Source organism: Mustela nivalis (genome assembly GCF_964662115.1).
Source record: "Mustela nivalis genome assembly, chromosome: 9".
Taxonomy (NCBI): Eukaryota; Metazoa; Chordata; class Mammalia; order Carnivora; family Mustelidae; genus Mustela; species Mustela nivalis.
This window is the reverse complement of record NC_139028.1, coordinates 14,945,974-14,966,691: the sequence shown is the minus strand read 5'-3', so window position 1 is coordinate 14,966,691 and position 20,718 is coordinate 14,945,974. Positions and strand designations below refer to the sequence as shown.

Genomic DNA, 20,718 nt, shown 5'->3' with positions numbered 1-20,718 from the left:
GCCCCCATTGGAAGTTCAGAGCACATCCCAGACAGGTCTAAAAGAGCACGAAGAGTTAGCTAAGCCAAGCAGAGGCAGGATGTGCTCCAGAGACCAGGTTAAGCAAATGCCGAGTTACAAAACTGCATGAGGTATCCAGGGAACCACAAGGATTTTGTGTTACCAGACCAGGATCTCAGGATCTCTTCTTGCTGTAGGAAGGGGCTTGGACTTCCCTCGTGGAATGTGAAAGATCACATGTTGTCCGATTGATCATCCTAGTGGAGGATGGTTCTAATCCAGGCTTGTTAAAGGTTTCTTACAACTATTAAAACAAGATTTGGTGAGCTCTTGGATGACATTCCAGGCTCTTTCCACTTGGGGACAGGAAAGGATGTAGACCCTTCAGGAAGCCTTGCAGCCTGGAGGCCATCTTAAAATCAGGCAGACACCCGAGAGAAGCTGGGCCATCTACTCCAGTCCATGGTCAGTGTAGAGGCTCACCCCAGGTCTGGCCAGGCTCCAAAGCCCAGATACGAGTTGTTAAGTAACTTGAACATCAAATCCACTGAAGGAGACCTATGTGGACATGTCCGAGCATTCTAAGTATAAAGTGTTAATCATCTAGGACTCAGCCAGCCCACTTCTCGGGCTCTCTAGACCAGAGTTTGTGAAATGAGAATCCACTCTTCTGCTCATGGCTTCATTCATCCCATACAACATGAAAAATAAACCAAACTTTAAATCCTCACAAACAGGTAACAATCAGGAGATTTCACATAAGAACTTGGGTCCCAGCTTCTCTTGGGGGAAAAAAATCTGAAAACACCAGCCTGCCTTCCTATTTGGCAACAACTGGCTGGAGAGAAACAGCAGCTGCTGCCCACCCCACACCCCGGGTCTCTGTTCCCCCCTGGACCGGACATGCCTTCATATGCCAGTCCCTACATGGGGCTTGCCTAGGTGACCAGAAGCATTCCTCATCCAAAATCATAGCCCCGCCTCTCCAGGCTGGTTTATCAGATGACCGAATTAGCAAATTCTTTCAAGACTAACAAGTTCCAATAAACTCTCTCCTGTTAATTACTCAGTGATAGTGTTTGGCTGGATGTGGAAGGCATCTTGGAGAAGAGGGACATACAGGTACTACAAAAGGGGGCCGACAGAGGAAAGGGCAGGGTCAGGTGAGGAATTAGGGGAGGCCGAGCACCCCTGAGAATCAGAATTCTGCTTAATATTACCCAGCTCCTTCAAGACCACAAGACTTGAAGGAGATGTGTAAATGTAAAATGTGAGAGGGGGCAGGGCAGGGCAGGGGGAGGAGCTAGAACGGAATTAACGTCTTGGCAGGCCCTGTGAGTCCAGTAGGGAGAGACTCCCTCTCCATTTCAAGCCTCAGGGACAAGTGTTTAAAAGAAAAACATTCATAGCCACGCACTTCTAAATTTTATTACTAATTAGAACTTAACATGCTTGGAAGTTTTGAATGAGGTGTTAAGTGCAAAGTATGTTACCTTGGGCAGGGGTGAGCTTTTTCTAGTTCCAAACTACAAAAAAGTGAAGAGTAATGGAATGTTTCACCCAGATGGTTTGGCTCTTTGATATCTACAAACATTTTGAGAACACTTAAAATATTTTTCAACTTTTCTGTGCAGTTGCATTAGGTGATGACTGTTGGCTTACTTATTTCCTGTTTAGCTTTTCCTTTGCTCTCTCTCCAAACAACTTTTGGTTTGGAAGACTCGTGGGTTTAGAGTTGGACTTGCGGCATAAAAAACGTTGTGTAATAATGGAGACCCACATGAGTGCCAACAGGTGGTTTCATAATCGAATGCCTTGTGGTAAGTTCTGTTATCCTGCTGCTTGGCATGTATTCTGGGCTTGAAAATGGGTATTTTGAGGTGTGCCCATGAGCCACATCAAGATGAGGCTCCGACCCCCCAAGGACAGGGTTTCTCGGGGGCTCCGGCAGAGCTCCAGGGCCGTGCGTGATTCCCCCACAAGTGCAACCAGCTGGTTGGCTGAGAGCTGGTGCAACAGTCAGATGAACATTTTCGTTGCTGGTAGAGTAAGAGAAAACCAGGAAAGTCTGCTTTCTAGGGCCACGCTCTCTTTGCCCTGCACAATAAAAAAGAAACCTCAGTACTCTGAAGGTCTGGTCATTGAGCACTACACCATGCAGGACACACAAGCAGAAATCGGGAGAGGCGGGCACCGGGTCAAAGCATGCCCACCCCCCCGCTGGGTACATGAACACTTGATTTTCGGTTTCGTGATACTGGGCAGCAGTCTCACAAGAAATAATCATCTTGCCCTTCTGCAGAGTTCAACTATCTGGCAAAAGTAACAAAGACTTAAAAACACTTGAAAGTTTGTCTCCTCATCATCCTGACAGGAACTATAACCTAATAGGACTTTAACCTTGGAAGCTGTCGATGGTATAGAACCTATCTATCTGCTTTGCTTTATTTAGTTTAGTGTCTCATTTAACATAATTACGCTTATTAATCCAAAGCTCTAACCCCGGGATTTTCTCCTCTCAGGAGCCCCTGCTATTTTATCCCAGAAACCTTTCGGGGAAACAGTGGTGGGCAAGCCAGAAAGCCTTTTTGTAGGAGAGTCATTAAAAAAATTCAACTAGGGACGCCTGGGTGGCTCAGTTGGTTAAGCAGCTGCCTTCGGCTCAGGTCATGATCCCAGGGTCCTGGGATCGAGTCCCACATTGGACTCCTTGCTCCGCAGGGAGCCTGCTTCTCCCTCTGCCTCTGCCTGCCTCTCTGTCTGCCTGTGCTCGCTCGCGCTCTCTCCCTCTGTCTCTGAAAAATAAATAAAATCTTTAAAAAAAAATTCAACTAATATTGACTGACCACCTACTATGTGCCAGATACTCCTCAAGGCATTTGGAATATAACATGAATAAAAGAGATTGGATTTTAATAAGAGGGAGGAGCTGTCACTTTTGATTTTGTAATTCAAATCTGATCTTAGGTAAACTATATCAGTTGAAATTCCTGAATACACGAGTCCTTTCACTTGGTTGTACAGGACACAGCTCAAAACCGAGTAGCCAGAGGATGCTACTTCCCCAGAGCAGAATTATGTTAAATGGAACCCTTATGGGATTATTAAAACTTTCTTCAAAGTGTTCTCTCTCATGCTGAAGAAATGGTTTCTCTCTCATGCAAAATATAGCCAATGACCATACTTGGAAAAAGTCAGATTGGGCTACCAAGAAATAAGTAAAAAAATTTTTTCTGAGCTTGATTAATATATTAAATCTCAATTTAGTAGGAGACAGGTAAGCTGATATAGAGTGCTATTCTCCCATTCAGAACAGGCTTCCATGTGGCAGTGTGTTTTGGAGTATTACAAGGAGTTGTGTGGTTTGAAAGAACTGATGTTGCTCTAAAAAGTAAACAATTTATATTTCCATTTTCAGCGACAGGTACTTCTTTTACTTTTGTGAGAACTGCTCTTTGTTTTTTTTCTTTCAATAAAAAGGCATTGAGTTATCTCCAGCCCACATTCATAGCTGTATTGTTATCTGCTTCCTTTTGTAGTTATTGCAGGCTAGAAATTTTCAACTTGTCGCTACTTCTCAAGGACTTAGCCGTGGACTGTTTCTCTAATGTAAACGATTATAATAAAGCACTTTCATTTGAGTGCATTCATCGGATGGGTAGTTAGGCTTAAGATTACTCCCTGTATACATCTACTTCTTAAAAATAACTTCTAAATGGGTAAGTCAAAGAATCGAGCCCCAGACTGCCATTCCTACGTAATAAGAATTCCACCTCTGGTTCATTACCCACAGTCACGATTTTGTCGAGAAGTGATCATCAACAATCACAGTTTTACTAACACTTTCTGTGACACTCCACACAGTGCTTTATAGTTAAAAATGTTTACATGCATCATCTTTTAAGTAACTACACAACATTGTCCAGTGGATCTCATTACATGGACAAGAGAGTAGCTCGGCTGAGGTACTGGGCGTAATTAGCTCTACTACCAGCTGTGTAACCAGAGGCTTGACTGCCTCAAGAGGTCTTGGTATTATATAATTTTGTAATAAAATTGTATCATATCCTATGAATTATAAAGGATTCTCATACAAATACACGGTGAGCACATATCAAAGATTTATTTAACTCATTAATGAGGGGACCAGCAGAATGACAAAGCTGGATCAAAGAAGGACCTGAAAAGCAAACACACACACATACACGCAGCGGGAAAGAGTGCTGGAGGAGACTGCCCAGGCAGCCGGAGGACAGGATGAGACCCTACAAGGCAAGACACCATAACTCTCAGTTACTTTTCTACCAAAAAACAAAACAAAAAAACCTTTGCAACTTAACAATCTTCTCTAAGGTAATTAACATCTAACTTCAGATGGGGCACCACAGGGCTCAGTCGTTTAGAGTCTGACTCTTGATTTTGGCTCAGGTCATGATCTCAGAGCCCTTGGATGGCTCCCTGCTTCTCTCCCTCTCTGTTTGCCCCTCCCCCTGCTTGTGTGCACGTGGGCACTCTCTTTCTCTCTCAAACAAATAAACCTTTTTAAAAAATAGTCTAACTTTAGAGGGACTGGGTCCTAATCGCGAGTAAGTACTAAGTCAAAGTTATCTTCCCTGGAGCCAGGGTCAGCAAACTTTCTGTGTAAGGCCAGACAACAAATATTTTAGGTGTTGTAAGTCACCTGTCTCTGTCATAACTGCTCAACTCTGCTACTATCAGATGAAAGCAGCCCGCGGCACTAAGTAAGAGATGAGCTGGGCCGCGCGCCAGTAAGGCTGAGTGACCTAAAGCAGGTGGGCTGGATTTGACCTACAGGACAGTCTGCTAATGCCCCTGTCTCAGAGCATCAGGTGATCCTTGGTGCCCAGTTAGACATCCTCCAAGTACCACTTTAAAGTGAACTGCAGTAGTAATCTTTTTGCTTTATTTTCAAGGTTTAGATAGGTTTTTTTAAACAGTCCCCAGGTCTTCAAACAATAAACCCCATGCTTTTCCCTCAAGGCAAAGGAGAGCTACCTTGCTATCTCTTTGAGGCACACTCAGTCTTTGGAGTTCAGTCAAGAAACCAAGTTAAGGGGCGCCTGGGTGGCTCAGTGGTTAAGCCGCTGCCTTCGGCTCAGGTCATGATCTCAGGGTCCTGGGATTGAGTCCCGCATCGGGCTCTCTGCTCAGCAGGGAGCCTGCTTCTTCCTCTCTCTCTCTCTGCCTGCCTCTCTGCCTACTTGTGATTTCTGTCAAATAAATAAATAAAATCTTAAAAAAAAAAAAAGAAACCAAGTTAAGACTCTATTAAAGATAGGACATTAAAATAAAAATATTAAGAAGAATGTGTTTCTCAATTTTCCTCAGTCTTTGGTTTGCTTGGTTTGGGAAAATAGTCTGTGAACTAACTATCCCTTTTCACTGTCTTAAGGAATCCTCATTAGGACCAACGGAAAGCCTGACGCTGATGGGAAATCACTGAGGCTTTGCGAAATACATGATGGCAGACACTCCCCAGATGGAGAAGCGCCCATCTGGAGGCTTCGTCATGATGGTGTCACGTGACTCAAGGGGCCGGAGACCATGTACTGCCTACAGGATCTCAGCACTTGTATTTCAAGAACTACCTACCTGCAAGATCCAAGACCAGCAGAGAGACCTGACTTTAGCCCAGTCAAAAGCTTTTTCATTCAAGGTATGTTTAAAAAAGATGATGAGTTGAACAGTCCTTCTTCATACAGTGGAAATTATCTGATCTCTCAGGAAAACCGGTGTGTCCTGATTTCTGTTCAAGTTGGAGTTAAGAGGCAGGCTTGGGACACAGGCCCATATTGAGCTCATGTGGTCTCATCCGTAACGGGAGATTGCCACAGAGCAAGACACTCCTTAGAAGACCAAGTATTTTGTTTAACTCAAGTATTTATGATATACCTACTATGGGGCAAATACCACCGTAGAACCGCAGTTACCAAGATGAACACAATCCAGTCCTTATTCTGAAAAAGCTTTGTCTTATCAGGTGACAAATGTAGTAAGTGCTGCATGTAATAAGGCTACGTAATGCCAAATGCAGGAAATGCTGTAAAGGGCAGTCTGAGGCCTCGCCTCGGGCAGGTGAGGGAGGGTAAAGACTACTGGGTGAACCACGCTGAGGGGTCATGGTTTCAGCAGCGGCTCATAGACAGAGGGAAGCAGAAAGGTGTGAAGGCTCTGCTTAATTTTTTAACATCAAACCATGTCTAAAAAGTAAATGACAAATCCTACATCCAGGTGGTAAGATGGGCAGATGAGAGTCAAAGGAAAAGAGGAATGAGGACAATGATTAGATGATTTCTTACTAAGTTTCCACAGGAGTAACGGGTCTCACTACAGAGACCTTTCCCATCCACTCCACTTCTCAATGGCCTCTGGTAGATTTAAATGGTCTTTTAACCCCGTTTCTGTTCTGTAATAACCACTCTGTGTCTGCAAGTGATCATGTCTTCCTCCTGCCAGCTGGTTTTCTAATTTTTAAGTTTCTAGAAACTTATAAACAAAAGAAAATCTGATAAAAACAACTTGATATCATGCGATGTGTTGACACATGAAAGGAATCCTGTTGTTGCTTAACCAAGATCATATTTCTATTCTTAAATATTTCTCTAATAGGAATCAAAGTTTGTGTATAATGTTTGAATACCTTTGAACAGTTTATACTTAGAATAAAGTTTCATGTACTATTTTTAGAATGTGCATAAAACACATTATTTCTAGTTTTTATAGAGTGGTAACTTAGCCTATAAATAAGAAATCCACCTAACAAATTCTGATCCAAAATGTGGTTTGCCACAAAACTTCAGGGAGTTTAGGAGCAGGAAAAGCAATTAAAAGAATTGTAAAACAAGAAGAAAAAGATGAGAAAACATATAATGAATCTAAGTTCCCCCTAAGAAAACAATTTTTTAAGCGAAATGTAATTATTCTGATAAATGCTAAATGACTAGGATAGAAACTACACAGATCACCATAATATTAAAATAGTCATTAAGAAAATAAGAAAGTTGTCCTTTAAGACAAAAATTAGAAAATTTTTTCACAGTGAAAGTTAGGCAAAAGGTTTTCAAAATTCTTCGAATCATTCACGTGGAAAACTAATTCAGTAGCTCTGAATTACATATGTAATTACAGGTTGGTTTTATTTGTGAAAACGAAATACAATATTAAGTGTTAGCATGTAACCAACAATTATACATACTATTATGCCAAAGGAAGCTGCCTTTCTTGATGGCAAAATGCAGAGAAATGTTAACTAAAATTACACAGAATTGAAAGGGAACCCACCATTATTCTCTCTGATTTTAACCAACTGTCAGGAAGAAAACTATTGGGAGTTAGAGAAGAAAACCAATGAACCATCATAATAAAGAATACAGAAGAATCTTTCAAAATCAACGTAAGAGCAAATTCCAGGCCTTCTTGAAACGTTCAGAACACTCAGAAGGCCAGTCTTCTCAGGCAGTAACGTGCCAGAAGCTAACCTCAAAGTAATGGTTACTGTGGTGGCTTTAAACCACGTCTGCAAGTTCTCTGACACACTCTCTTCAAACGAGGGGCCAGACTCAGTGCCTCATTGCTCATGAGAAGAGAGGCAGAAGTGGTGCTGTGTGACTTCCAGAACTAGTCACAGACAGGATGCAGCTTCTGCCTGGCCCCTGAGCAGCCCCGCAGGGTGCTGGCTCTCGGAAACCAGGCCCCAGCTGTGAGGAAGTCCAGACACTTTCACTGGATCACAATTCTGAAATCTTTATTGAGAGGCAGCGATAGTCTTTGAAATTAAGTGGTTTACTGAGCAATTAGTTTTGTTCATTTAATTATTGCTGTTGATAAGATACTCCTAATTTCTCTAGTTTCAGTCTGAACACGAAACGTGTAGTAAGAAGATACGAGTTCTAGTACGTATTTTCTCATTTGTCCTATGGCTCTAGACAAGCCATTTTTGATCTCTGTCTTCACCCGCATCTAAAAGGGAAAAATAATACCTTTTTTAAACCAATCTTACATGTAATTAGGAATAAGATTAAGGTGAAAATATCTTGCTAAAGTTGTTAGACAAACATAAGGTAAAATATGTAAGGTTCTATAATACTAACTATTTTCTAATATTTGATTTGCTTTTTGTAAGTGAACCAAAATAACAGTTGCATACTTTCAGAACTACAAAATGCAACAGTTATGTAGGGTCAATTAAAGTGGTAAAGCTAATTATAATAACAAACCCCTTCACCCATGTTCTCATGTGATTACATTAAGAAATAATAATTATAAAAATAGGTAAAATTTTGTGAAAATATTCCAATTCTTTCTGGCTTAAGAGTTCTTGCTCGCATCCACGGCTTGTCTGGCATCGGCCACAGCGTCAGGTACTCGAACTGTCATATTGTCCATAGCCTTTGTCAAATAGATTTGGCAGCCCAATCGAGATCTGCATAAGAGGGAGAAGTTATGGTTTAGGACCAAGTGTGTTACTATTCATAAGGCAATGCAGTCGACCAGACATTTTCCTACCCAAAGCAGTGAAGGATTTACTTACCTTTGAAATCTCCATTACATCGAAAGACATACCCAACCCTTTCAAAACTAGAGGCTACACGGAAATACAAGCGTGAGACGGAACAAAAAGCAGTGTGCCAAAGCATGTTCGTCTTCAGTTTCTAGCATCTCCTACAACTACTGTGTTTCACTGAAAGGGCTGACAAGCAATGAAAATATCAGAAGGCACGACAGTGGGAAAGAGAACAGAGGTTTGAGCAACACCAAGAGAACGATTCATCAATTCCCCCCCCCACCACCGTCCTCGAAACCATATGGACGACAAAAGAAAGGTACCCTTTTTAAAACCTTTAAAACAAATTTGAAATAAATACATGGACTTAAGTCATCAATTATCAGATGCATTTTTTTGCCACATTTTTAATATCTCTGAAATGGACATGAGTCTTTTTTTTTTTTAAGATTTTATTTATTTATCAGAGAGAGAAGGGGAGAGAGTGAGCACAGGCAGACAGAGTGGCAGGCAGAGGCAGAGGGAGAAGCAGGCTCCCTGCGGAGCAAGGAGCCCGATGTGGGACTCAATCCCAGGACGCTGGGATCATGACCTCAGCCGAAGGCAGCTGCTTAACCAACTGAGCCACCCAGGCATCCCGGACATGGGTCTTAAAATCAACAGCATCTTACAATCACAGCTGCACTGGGAGGCGGCAGTCACATTGGAGCTGTGGGCTCAGTGACACTGTTTGATGGGCGTCTTTTCAACTGAGTTGTGGGAAGGGTGTTCATACTACAGGTGTGAACTTAACTACCATTCAAAATAAGTCCAAAGAGACTATGAAAGTTAAGAAACATACATAGGAGGACATAAATTTGGCATTAGTAAAGCAAATATTTGTCACTGGAAGAATATAATTCCATTTTCCTTTTTTTTTCTTCAGAATTACTACCAATTTTATTTATATTTTACTTTTTTAAACAGTGACCTACAAATATATGTCTAAATAAGTATAAATAGCTCTTTTAATATGCACAAAATATCAAGTGATAACTTTATACCAGTATTTTAATCAGCAGTGTTTTTCTCTGTGAGGCACATAAAAACAATGTATTAGTGATCCAGTCAAACTGTCTACACTGTGATGGAATTCGGCATGCAGGTCTTGGTCTCATTCCTGTATCCATCCAGCACTTCCTGAGCATCTAAAGGCACCCACTGGATGTCAGTGGGTGTGCAAGGAAGAGCACCTCACGTCCCTCACTGAACACGCTGACGTGCCGGGGGCTGTAAGGAGGCAGCATCGGGTTAGAGCCAACCAGGCAGGGGTCCAGAATCCAGCACGGCACATGGCCCGTTTCCTAATGCCAGACGTTAGTCTCCTAACCTAATCCTAAAGATGAAGAATAAGCAGGGTCCTCACAGAACTGCTCTGGGACTCAACTACCAGTGTCAGTATGAAATAGTGAACTTTCAATCAAACAGAAGAGATGAGACACATTTACAGATAATTAACATGTGAGATCGTGACCGATGCCACAGAGAGAGAAAGCCAGAAGGTCTGAGAAGAAAGAAGAAAGCACTTACTTCTGGCCAGAAGAGATGGCACTTAGAATGGGCTTTGAAGGATGGGGAGAATGTAATACTTAATAAAAGATAAAGTCATTTGAGGCAAAGGTAAAGGGATTCAAGGCATATTTGAGGCCATATGGGTTTGCAGCCTGGCTTGGCTACTATGCAGGGAGGGTGATGGGCTAAAACAGCCACCAGGCCACAGAGAGCTTTGAACACCAAGAGTTTAGGCTTTAACTAGTGAGCAATAAGGGACCACTGGGAAGTTTCTGAGCAAGGGAGTAAGTTTAACCAGAGGAAATACTGACTTCTGATAGCAATAATCCCCTTCTGCCAATAACTCATATTTGCTGATTACAAATAGCCTTGACCGTACTCAATTATGCCTTGAGCTCTGTCTGCAGGGCAGAAAATGTGTCAAGCCAATGCAGACCAATTCGTCTGACTGTGGCGAGTCCTAGAGAGACTGCTGGTTATTCCCAGTGTTCACATACAGACAAGATAATGCTAGTCTCCAAGGCACTTTTAATTTAGTAAGCAAGACAGAGATGGAAACAGCTGTCAGTGAAAAGGGGCAGCTTACGGGAAGCGCAGTAAAAGGACAGAAGTGTGTTATGGAGACCCAGGGATGGTGGCTCCATGAAGACAAGGCACTGGTGCCTGCAGCTGTTTTCTCCCCTCTCTCCTCTACCTTCTTGCTCTAGGTCTACCCAGTGGACAAAATATCTATACCTCCAGACCAGGAGACTAACTGCACAGTGGCCTTGATTTCACCCAAAGTTCCACAAAATTCTGACACTGCACAAACCTTGATGGTATGTTCTCCAGTCCCCTTTGCCATATATACGTGACAGTGGAAATACACTAGAGGGTGTGTTTACTTTACTCCTAAGGGTTGGTCTTCAGTTCAAAGAAGTATAAGATCAACAACTTTGGGGCCCAATATAACTGATGCAAATCAAGGCTCTATCATTCTCTAGATGTGTGCGCAGCCTTAAGCAAATCTCGTAATTACACCTTATTTTCCTGCCTACAAAATGGTGATGATACTGCCTAACCCTGGAGGTCAGAAAAATCATTGTCAAGTACCTAGGCATGATATTAAGTACCCAGCACATAAATTGATATTTTTACAATTACAATGCTAAAAACTATCTAATGACTGCTTTCTCCACCAGACACTGTTCTAAGAGCATCACACAACAACCCAGTGTGGCAGGTACGATTATTATCTTCATCTTCCAACTACAGACACTGAGGCCTCTGTGTCCACTACCCCTGGAAATTGGTGGCACCAAGCAATGACTATCACCAAATATGGACCCACAGGTAATTCCTGAATTTCTCTTTCTATCGACCATTAATTCCACAACTAGTTGAGTGATGCCCTATGGTGAATCAGGCCCTGGAGATACAGGAAAAAAGCGACCGGTAACCATTACAGTAAGTGCTCTATGAGCCCATGTATCACCAGTCCAGCAGTGATCACAGTGAAGAAGACTCTATAATAAACATTAAAACAACGGCGTTTTATCTTAAGAAATAAAGACATTTACACAGCACTTAACTTTAAAATACATACAGGAACCGAAAGAATTTCCTTGTTTGTTTTGGAACATGTGGTACCCCCGAAATTGTTTACATGTGGCTACTGGCTGTGAGCAAAATTATTTTCATTCCGGAGGTGCCCCAGTGTCTTATAACTGCTACCTGTGAGAAGCATTGTTCTCTTTCCCCGCAACAGTCACTGTGTGCCTTCTGTGCGCTACTCCCCAGCAAAAACAGGGGTCGACAGAGAAGATGGCACCTAAAGATGTGAAGGGGGATGGGGATGGGGCAGCTACCGGACACTTTGCTCTGAAGAGACCCTGTCTTCCCGGCTTCTCCTGTTGGGAATCAGTCTCACTGCCACCAGCAGGGAAATGAACCACCAAAGGGAATAAAGGGATTCATCACCTCTAAATAAATACCAGTGACCTAAACATTTTTGTGAGGATTAAATAATATGGTTGACATTAAGGATTTTACAAAATTATGGTTATATAATATATACAATTTATGGCTATTATTATTACTATTATTTTTAATTTCTTAAACAGTGATTTTTCATGAGGGTCACCAAATTATAGTTAAAACCAAAGGCCACCTTAATTGAGTAATCCTTTATGATCTTGCCCCCCTGAAACAATAACGTAACTAGCTAGCTCCTCTAACTCCAACTCAAAGGCTAGGTAATTTCTGAAAATCAAGTATCACTCAATATCACTTATTACTATAAATCTGACTACTTTAAAGAGGAATTCTACCTATTGTTAATATCAAGAACAAGCTCTAATTAAATCGAAGTGTATTAAAATACACTTAGAAACAGAACTATTCTTTTTAATATAGTTACCATTATATATTGTTTCTTTAAAACTTCTGTTCTTTCAAGTAGGTTAAACTTCCCATGATAATTTCATCCAATTATCAAATCTGTCCTTCAAGAACACCATAAAAAGCATTAAATTGAATCCCAACTCATTAAGTTGTGATAAATATTAATCCCTGGCATAAAAATAGATGAAAGGAGATTTATTAGGATCTAGAACTTATACCTCCTATACCTTGAATGGATTTTTTTTTTTTTTTTTTTACTTTAGCAGAAAGGAAAGTTTCATAAAGGCGAAAATTTTAAGAGTGAGAACAAAAAGAAATGTCACATATTTGATATTCAGAGTTTGTGGCCGTTATCTATCTGTGCCTGGAGATCACTATTACATGTGTGCGTCTGGTCTCAGATAGATACAAACTACTAAAAACTTTAACTTCCCAGATTATTAGTATGGCTGAAGTAGTCCTATACTCTTACCTATCTGTTAGTCCGTAGGCCAGATCGAGCATGTCATTTTCCTCATCCGTGACTGCTTCTAGCTTCTCAAATATGTGCTCTTCAAAGATGAGGTGACAGGTCGAGCAAGCCAGGGTTCCCTCACATGCACCTAAGAAAGCAACAGACATTGAACACACTCCCCTATATTACACACAATTCAGATCTAGCTTTAACTGATTATGTCTAAATTTTAGAATCAGCATTAGCATACAGAAATGATAGGATCTTATTTCTGAATAATAATGAGATTTAGAGACAACCCTTTCCCTTTCCCATCCCCTCTGACCCAGGTGCACACACACATAATTTGAAATCTTTCACATACGCTTTCCAAAAGGTTCTGGGCTAAGTGCTGTGAGGGGAAACACAAAAATCCACAATCTTAATATCAAAGAGCTTACAAATTAATAAACTCAGACATGCACACATACAACAACGTGTGCATTTTTAAATTTACGTAGTAATTTATATAATAGCTATCGAAGTTATTTACCTTTATTCTGGAGAACTCAACACAAATTTATGAAGCCTTATGCTATATGAGAGGAATGAGAAAGCAAGTAAACCCACGTCTAAATCAAATTAAATATTCCTCTCTCTCGATCACTCTTTAAAACCAAGATAGAATCAAGTAAGTCATTTTAAGAATCATGTTGGTTTTAAAATAATGAGATAAGACTATTTCTCCCATCCTGTTTTTTTTAAAGTCATGAATTTGACAGTTAGTTTCTGAGTGCCTCTTATATGCCAGGCACTGTGAAAGGGAACTGAAGAGTCACGCGATCCGAGGAAACCATGACTGGCTCTGCTCCGCAGCATGCCGGTCCCACGGGTTCCCTAGCGTCTGCAGGATGGCCTCCCAGTAAAGCCACGCTGCGTAAGCAGGTCGGTCACGCGATAACTTCTGCCGCTGACCCAGGTCGAGCCCACACAGTCCCGGCCTTCTTTTCTCGCCTTAGCTATGTTGAAGCGCAACTGACCAAACTTAAGCTACGGAAGTGTGCATCGCGGGATCAGCTCCAAGTACACAACTTGGAAGGATTCCCCCCACCTAAGTCATTAATACACCCATCTCTCATATAGTTATCACTTTTTTTTTGGTGAGAACAGTTCAGTTCTATGGTCTTAGCAAATGTCAGTTCTATGACACATTATACATCAGTTACAGTCACCACGTTACACGTGAACCCCTCACACCTTAGTCACGTACAGCTGCAAGTCTGTGTCCCTTCACCAACCTCTCCCTACTTCCCCAACTCCTGGCACCCACTTTTCTACTCTCTGTGAGAATTTCATGAACAGTTTATTTACTAAATCTTTCTGCTAAACAATAGCTTTCCATATATTCGAGACTGCTCTTCCCTCTCCAAGCTTAGCTACTTCAAGTTTGACTCACATACTAATACTCTAAATCCCACCCCAGGTCTGGCCGAGCTTATCTTCCAAAAATGGGGAGTCCAAAGGAGGATGTGATGAAACGGAACCATGCAGGAGCATGTTCTGGTTAAAATCCACCTGAAAATATTATTCTTGCTTGTTTTTTAAATAATTTTAAAGCCTTTACACAACCGTAAAGATTATAGGGTCCTAGGAGTAAGTTCAGTTTGATTTAGATTCTCTTTGGTCAATAAACAATACATAAAACATGTAACTATTATCAGTAACGCGTAACCTGCTTTATTTTCCCTTGAATGACTTAATAATTTTAACAAGAGTTGTTCCCTCATAACTTAAACATTTGTCATTCACACTTTATTATCAAAAAAAAAAAAATCAAGAAGGAAATGAGAGACTTCCTTAAATGTTCATTTCTACTAAATCTGATTTAAAGCAGTAACAGGACTGAGTAGGAGACCACACAGTGAAGCCCGGGAGTCCCAGGCGGGCTCTGGAGCCAGGCTCTCAGGCTTGCATCCCTGCATCACTTTGAGCTACTTTACCTGCCACACCTCAGTTCCCTCAGGAGTGACCCTACCAGCCTCACACGGCAGTTGCAAGAATTACATGTGAGTGTTTACTTAATATACGTCCTTGCAACCATGACATATAGGTAAGTACACTGTTACTGTTATTATTATTAATCTTGTATTAATATTGTTATGTATTAATACTATTATGGAAGTTATAAGGAATCTTAAATAACTCAACTTCCTTTTTAAATACAATAGGAATTAAACCCAAGAAGTTAAATGAATAGACTAAAGATCATATTGCTAGTTAGAGATGAGTCACGGCTTCAAGTAAGTTTCCCAATGTTGAAGATAACTAGTTCCTGTGACTCCATAACCTAAGTCACCTTACTTAAATACTAAGTATATATAATCTAATAAACATAAATACAGGGGTGCCTGGGTGGCTTAGTCAGCTGGGCATCCAACTCTTGGTTTCAGCTCAGGTCAGGATCTCCGGGTTGCGGGATCAAGCCCCGTGCCAGGCTCCATGCTCTGCATGGAGTCTGTTTGAGTTTCTCTTTCCCTCTGCCCCTCCTCTCCACATGCGCGTGCATGCTCTCTCTCTCTCTCAATATAAACACACACACACACACACAAATTGGTTATTTGAGCAAGTAATTGACTTTTCTATTTTTGTGTAAATTTGGAACATTTCACACAAAATGTAAATGGATATATTTTACTTAAATGGGGACAGGAGAGATATAGAGATCTTTATCTGTATCTCAAATTCAAAAGCACAATCTGTAAAAGAAAAAACATATATGTTGAAATTCATTAAAATTAAAAACTTGTACTCTGCTGATGACATGGTCAAGAGAATGAAAAGACAAGCTACAGAGTGGGATAATGTCCAGTAAAGGACTAGGATCCCTAATATGTAAGGAACTCTCAAAACTCATGCTAGAAGAAAAAGCAAACAACCCAATTAAAAAACAGGTAATAGATATGAACAGATGCTTCACCAAAGAGAATACAGAGATGACAAATAAGCACATAAAAATATATTCAAGGGCAGCTGGACTTAAATGTGTATATATGCACAACTCTGGGCCATTCAGAGGTTTCTTCGAGTTGTACAAGAGAAAAATTAGGCCATTCTCCCAGATGACTTTGGAAAAAATGATGGCGATCCCTCCCCCCGAAAAAATCCCCAGATATTCAACATCTTCAATTTTTGGAGAAAACGCTGGTGAAAACCACAATACAATACCACGATATGCGCACTAGAAACAAACTATGCTACGTCCACACAACGGGATGCTTGTCAGCAGTAAGCAGGAATGAATTATGGGCACGAGACCACTTGGATGAATCTCAGGCCTTATACTGAGTGAGAGAAGCCAGTCTCAAAGGTTACGTACTGTAAGTTTATATTTAGACAACATTCTGAAAAGACTAAACTATAGGATGGAGACTCCACCAGTGGTTACCAAGGGTTAGGGATGGGTGAGGGTGTGACCCCAAAGGAGCAGCCCAAAGGAATTTTGGGGGTGATGAAACTGTTCTGTATGGTGATTGTGGTGGTGGTTACACAAACTTATACTGTGTTAAAATTCATACAGGTGTTTCCCAAAAAGGCAAAAGTCAGGTGCTTACTAGTTGGGGGACTACCTTTAACTACAAGACCAAGAACCTACTAAATTGGAAGAAATAAACATCATGAAATATTTTTTCTATGAGCTGAGAAAAGAACAAAAGAAAGGAGTAACTTTTCTGAAATAGCCTCTTGTTGTTCTCACAGTTCTAGGCTCTTTTTAAAAAGATGTGTATTTTCCCACGAAGTACTTTTTTCAGAGACATATCTTCACTAGTTTCTGTAAGGTCTTCCTGTTTTTTTTTTTTTAAATAGGACAGATTTTTAAATCTAAAAAAAAACCTCCTCAGATTGTCTTATTATCTTGGGGGTCTTAAAGGATTGTTTCTTCTAATCGTGATTCATGAGGTCTTGTGAATTATAGATGCAGAATTTTTTTTCAAAAGTGACACTTAGAGCACAATATGACCATTCTGTTTAGTACAATGTTAGCCGTCTTAAACAGGCTGAGTTGATTTCATTCTGCGTCTAAGAGTGTCTGTTATATTTGATTTCCTCCCAGCCCAAGGAATAAGAAAAGCACACCTGTTGACAGACAAAGTTTGGAAGGGACTGTAAAATATGGGGTGATCACGAATATAGTGCATTGACATAAAGAGTAAATATGGGACTAGAATGTATTATAGGAACTTAGCTTGCAGGAACCTAAAGTTTAATCTTCTGCATATACTCAACGTTTGTCAAATGCTTGTTAGAATCCTCTTCAGCTCTGAGTTTGGCAACTTAAGCAAGATGTGGAAACAATTGGCAAGTTTCCCGAGAGGGCAATGAAAATTATACTAGAGAATGAAAATAAAATCTTTAAGAGAAGGTTAAAAGAATTCAAGTTTCCTAGGGAAAAGAGTTGAAAGTGTATGTATGAAGAGCTGGAACATGGCTGGTGACTCTTCGTTTCATTTGACCAGGTGGTGCAAAAAGGAATGTCCCAGTTTTTCCAGAGGGATTTACTGGGTATATGAACTTTTCTCTCCTTTCCAAGATGACTGAGACCATATGTACGCACCCTCCTCTTCCCTGGGCTTTTCTCACATTGCACCTTTCTGGCGCGCTCTCTACCATTTGAAACATTCTTATTTTCACTCCCTTTCTAGGACGGGATCTCTTCTCGGCTCTCTCTACTTTCTTCCATCTTCTTACCCTCCCCCTGGTGAAATCCCATGGTTTCTGCTTCTGTCGTCCCCATCTCAAATCCCTCCTTCATACAGCCACCAGTGAGATCGGTCCAAAATAAGACATGCTGCATCACCTTCCTGCTCAAAATCCTTTAGCAGCTTCCCGTAACCCATTGCAGAGGTTCGCAACCACCATCTCTCCAGGGGCTGGACGTGGGCGAGGACAGGTGGATAGACAGGTGTCCATAGCCCCTTCGCCACTCGCATCTCTGTGGCAGCTACCATGAAAGACAGTTGGTTACCTGAGCATGTGAGTTACCCACCAGTGTGTTTTTTTCCTGCCATTCCCCCTGCTTATGCTCTCTCTGTCAAATAAATAAAATCTCTTAAAAAAAAAAGAAAGAAAAGAACATCCTCTCTTCATTAATTGCTTTCATACCTTGGCCATAGCTACAAACTGGAAACAATCCAAATATCCCTCAAGGGATGAAAGTGTAAACAAAAAGTAGAATATCCATAAAATGGAATATGAGTATTATTTGGCCCTAAAAAGGAATGAAGCACTGATATATGCTACCACAGAGATGAACCTTAAAAATAGGATACTAATCAGAAAAAGTCAGTTACAAAAAAAAAAAAAAAAGAAAAAGAAAAAGAAAAAAAAAAAGAAAAAGTCAGTTACAAAAGACAACTTCTGATTCCACTTACATGTAATATCCAGAATAGGCAAATCTATAGATAGAAAAAGATGTGATAGTTTAAGGGACCGGAAATGGGGGTTTGGGGAGTCATAGCTAAAGGGTATAGATAGACTTTCCATTTGGAATAATGAAAATGTTTTTAAAATTAACTGTGGTGAGGGACTGAGTGCAGCAAAATGGACAACAAAGATGGGCCTCGGTCACACCCCACCCTCCACAACAACAACTTGGCACTGTCCACAAAGTGCCTCTGTGGGAGCTGTGGGATCCAGGTGGGGCTGACACTCCAGTGCAGCCTGAGGATGAGGAGTTGTTTCAAGAAGATGCTGCCAAACAGGCCTGCTTCCCTCACCTCATCCAGCGTGCTGAGTTTGAGCTGAACGCTGGAGGGCAGCACGTGGCAAGGACGTCAGCAGTCAGGGCTCGGAATGTATCAGAGGGATGTGACTCTTACTAACTATGACATGTGCTCTAGCAGGAGGCCCACTGAACACTGGGGATGCCTCACCCCCAGATCTACCCAGCTCATGCATAGATACCTCAAGCAGTCCACATGTCTCACCCATACATCTTCCTTCTGACCCTGTGGCCAACTCCCCAAGCACACTCCCAAGGGCATCAAGAGTGAGCTTGTGCAGATGACCAGGAAACATTTTCATGAAGCCAGCCTGCATCTGTGGGCCTGGGACAGGCCGCCCTTGGAAAAGGGAAGTTGTGAGCACACAAGCTGGCTCTGGAAAATCCAGAGAAGGCACAGAAGTTTACGACTGTGCCACAGGAGGAAGCAAGCGTGCAGGTAAATCGACTGAAGGCTCCCCAAAGCCTGAGAATCCCTAGCAGGGCTGACAAAAACTTCCCTCCCAAAGTCGGTCCACGAAGAGTAGAGGAGGTGAGCCACTGCAGATGTGAAGACAACACCACGAGACTTTGAGGAACATGAAAAATCAAGGAAACACAATGCCACCAAGAGAACACTAATTTTCAAGTAACTGACCCAAAAGACAAGAACGTCTGCTATTTACCTGATAAAGAATTCCTAATAACTGTTTCAAGGAAATTAAATGAGCTACAAAGAAACATAGAAAGACCATCAGTGAAATCGGGAAAATGACGCATGAACATGGTTAAGTATAACAAAGAGCCAGAAATCATAAAAGAGAACCAAACAGGAATTCTGGAGCTGAAGAGCACAGTGAAAGAAATGGAAACGGAAAATGCGACAGAGACCATCCACGACACAATGGCCCAGGCAGAAGAAAGACCGCAGATTAGAAGATAGGACCTTTGAAACTATCCAGAAGGAAAAATGGAAAAAAAGAATGGAAAAGAGTAAGAAAGCCTATGTGATCTGCTGGTGTTTTGAACATCAAAACAAACAATCCACAAATTCCTGGGGTCCCCAATGGAGAAGAGAAGGAAAAGATGGCAAAAAGCTTATTTTAAGAAGTAATGGCTGAGAAACTTCCAAAATTTGGTGGAGTTGGACATGCAACTTCATGAAGCTCATAGGTCCCCAAACAAACTCAACTTCAAGAGATCTTTTTCAAGAAACAATATAATAAAACTGCCAAAAATCAAAGACAAAGAAGGAATCTTAAAAGCAACAACAGAAAAGCTTGTAATTTTCAAGGAAATCCACATAAGGCTAGGAGTGGATTTCTCAGCAGAAACTGTAGAGGTGGGGTGCCTGTGGCTCAGTCAGTTGAGTGTCTGCCTTTAGCTCAGGTCATGATTCCAGGGTCCTGGGATGGAGCCCCATGTCGGGCTCTCTGCTCAGTGGGGAGCCTGCTTCTCCTGCTCCCTCTCCCTCTCCTGCCGTTCTGCCTGCTGTGTGCACTCCCTTTCTCTGTGTCAAATAAATGGATAAAATCTTAAAAAAAAAAAAAAAAAAAAGAAAGAAAGAAAGAAAAGAAACTATAGAGGCCAGGAGGCACCAAGATGACATATACAACATGCTGACAAGAAAAACTCCAACCAAAACATTCTGACAAAGCTGTCCTTCAGAAATGAAAGAAAGACAAAGACTTTCCCAAAAAAGTGCTCTCTCCAAAATAAGCTTTTTTAAAAATAATAATAATAAAATACACTTAGGTGAACAAACATTTCAAATAAAACTTTTTACATTACTATGTCCACCTTTCAAATAATCGAAAATATGATATATTAAAAAATATATATAAATATACTTAAAATATGATTATCATAGATGATAATCAGACTTAGGGACACATTATAGCCATACTGGTATTAGCCCCTGGCACCAGCACTTTATCAGTCATCCTTGCCTGGTTATATAACAATTTTCATGAACTTCAAAGTATGCACACTTCAGTGCTGCTTTTATTTTGGTGGCACTCTGGCTACTGATTAAGAGTTCTCCTAAATTAATAGTAATACGTATCATGA

At 41.1% G+C, this 20,718-nt stretch overlaps 1 protein-coding gene across 1 annotated transcript in view; it reads right to left on the bottom strand.

The window, feature by feature from the left end:
- Positions 1-7,131: 7,131 nt before the first annotated feature.
- The window catches only part of FDX1 (ferredoxin 1), a 32,255-nt gene continuing 18,668 nt past the window's right edge, over positions 7,132-20,718 (bottom strand). The window contains exons 3-4 of the mRNA XM_082684304.1: positions 12,930-13,059; positions 7,132-8,443 (exon numbers count right to left, since the gene is read on the bottom strand). Of these exons, the coding sequence (XP_082540430.1) occupies positions 8,329-8,443; positions 12,930-13,059 (245 nt within the window). The 3' untranslated portion in view covers positions 7,132-8,328. The remainder of the gene's footprint in view (positions 8,444-12,929; positions 13,060-20,718) is intronic.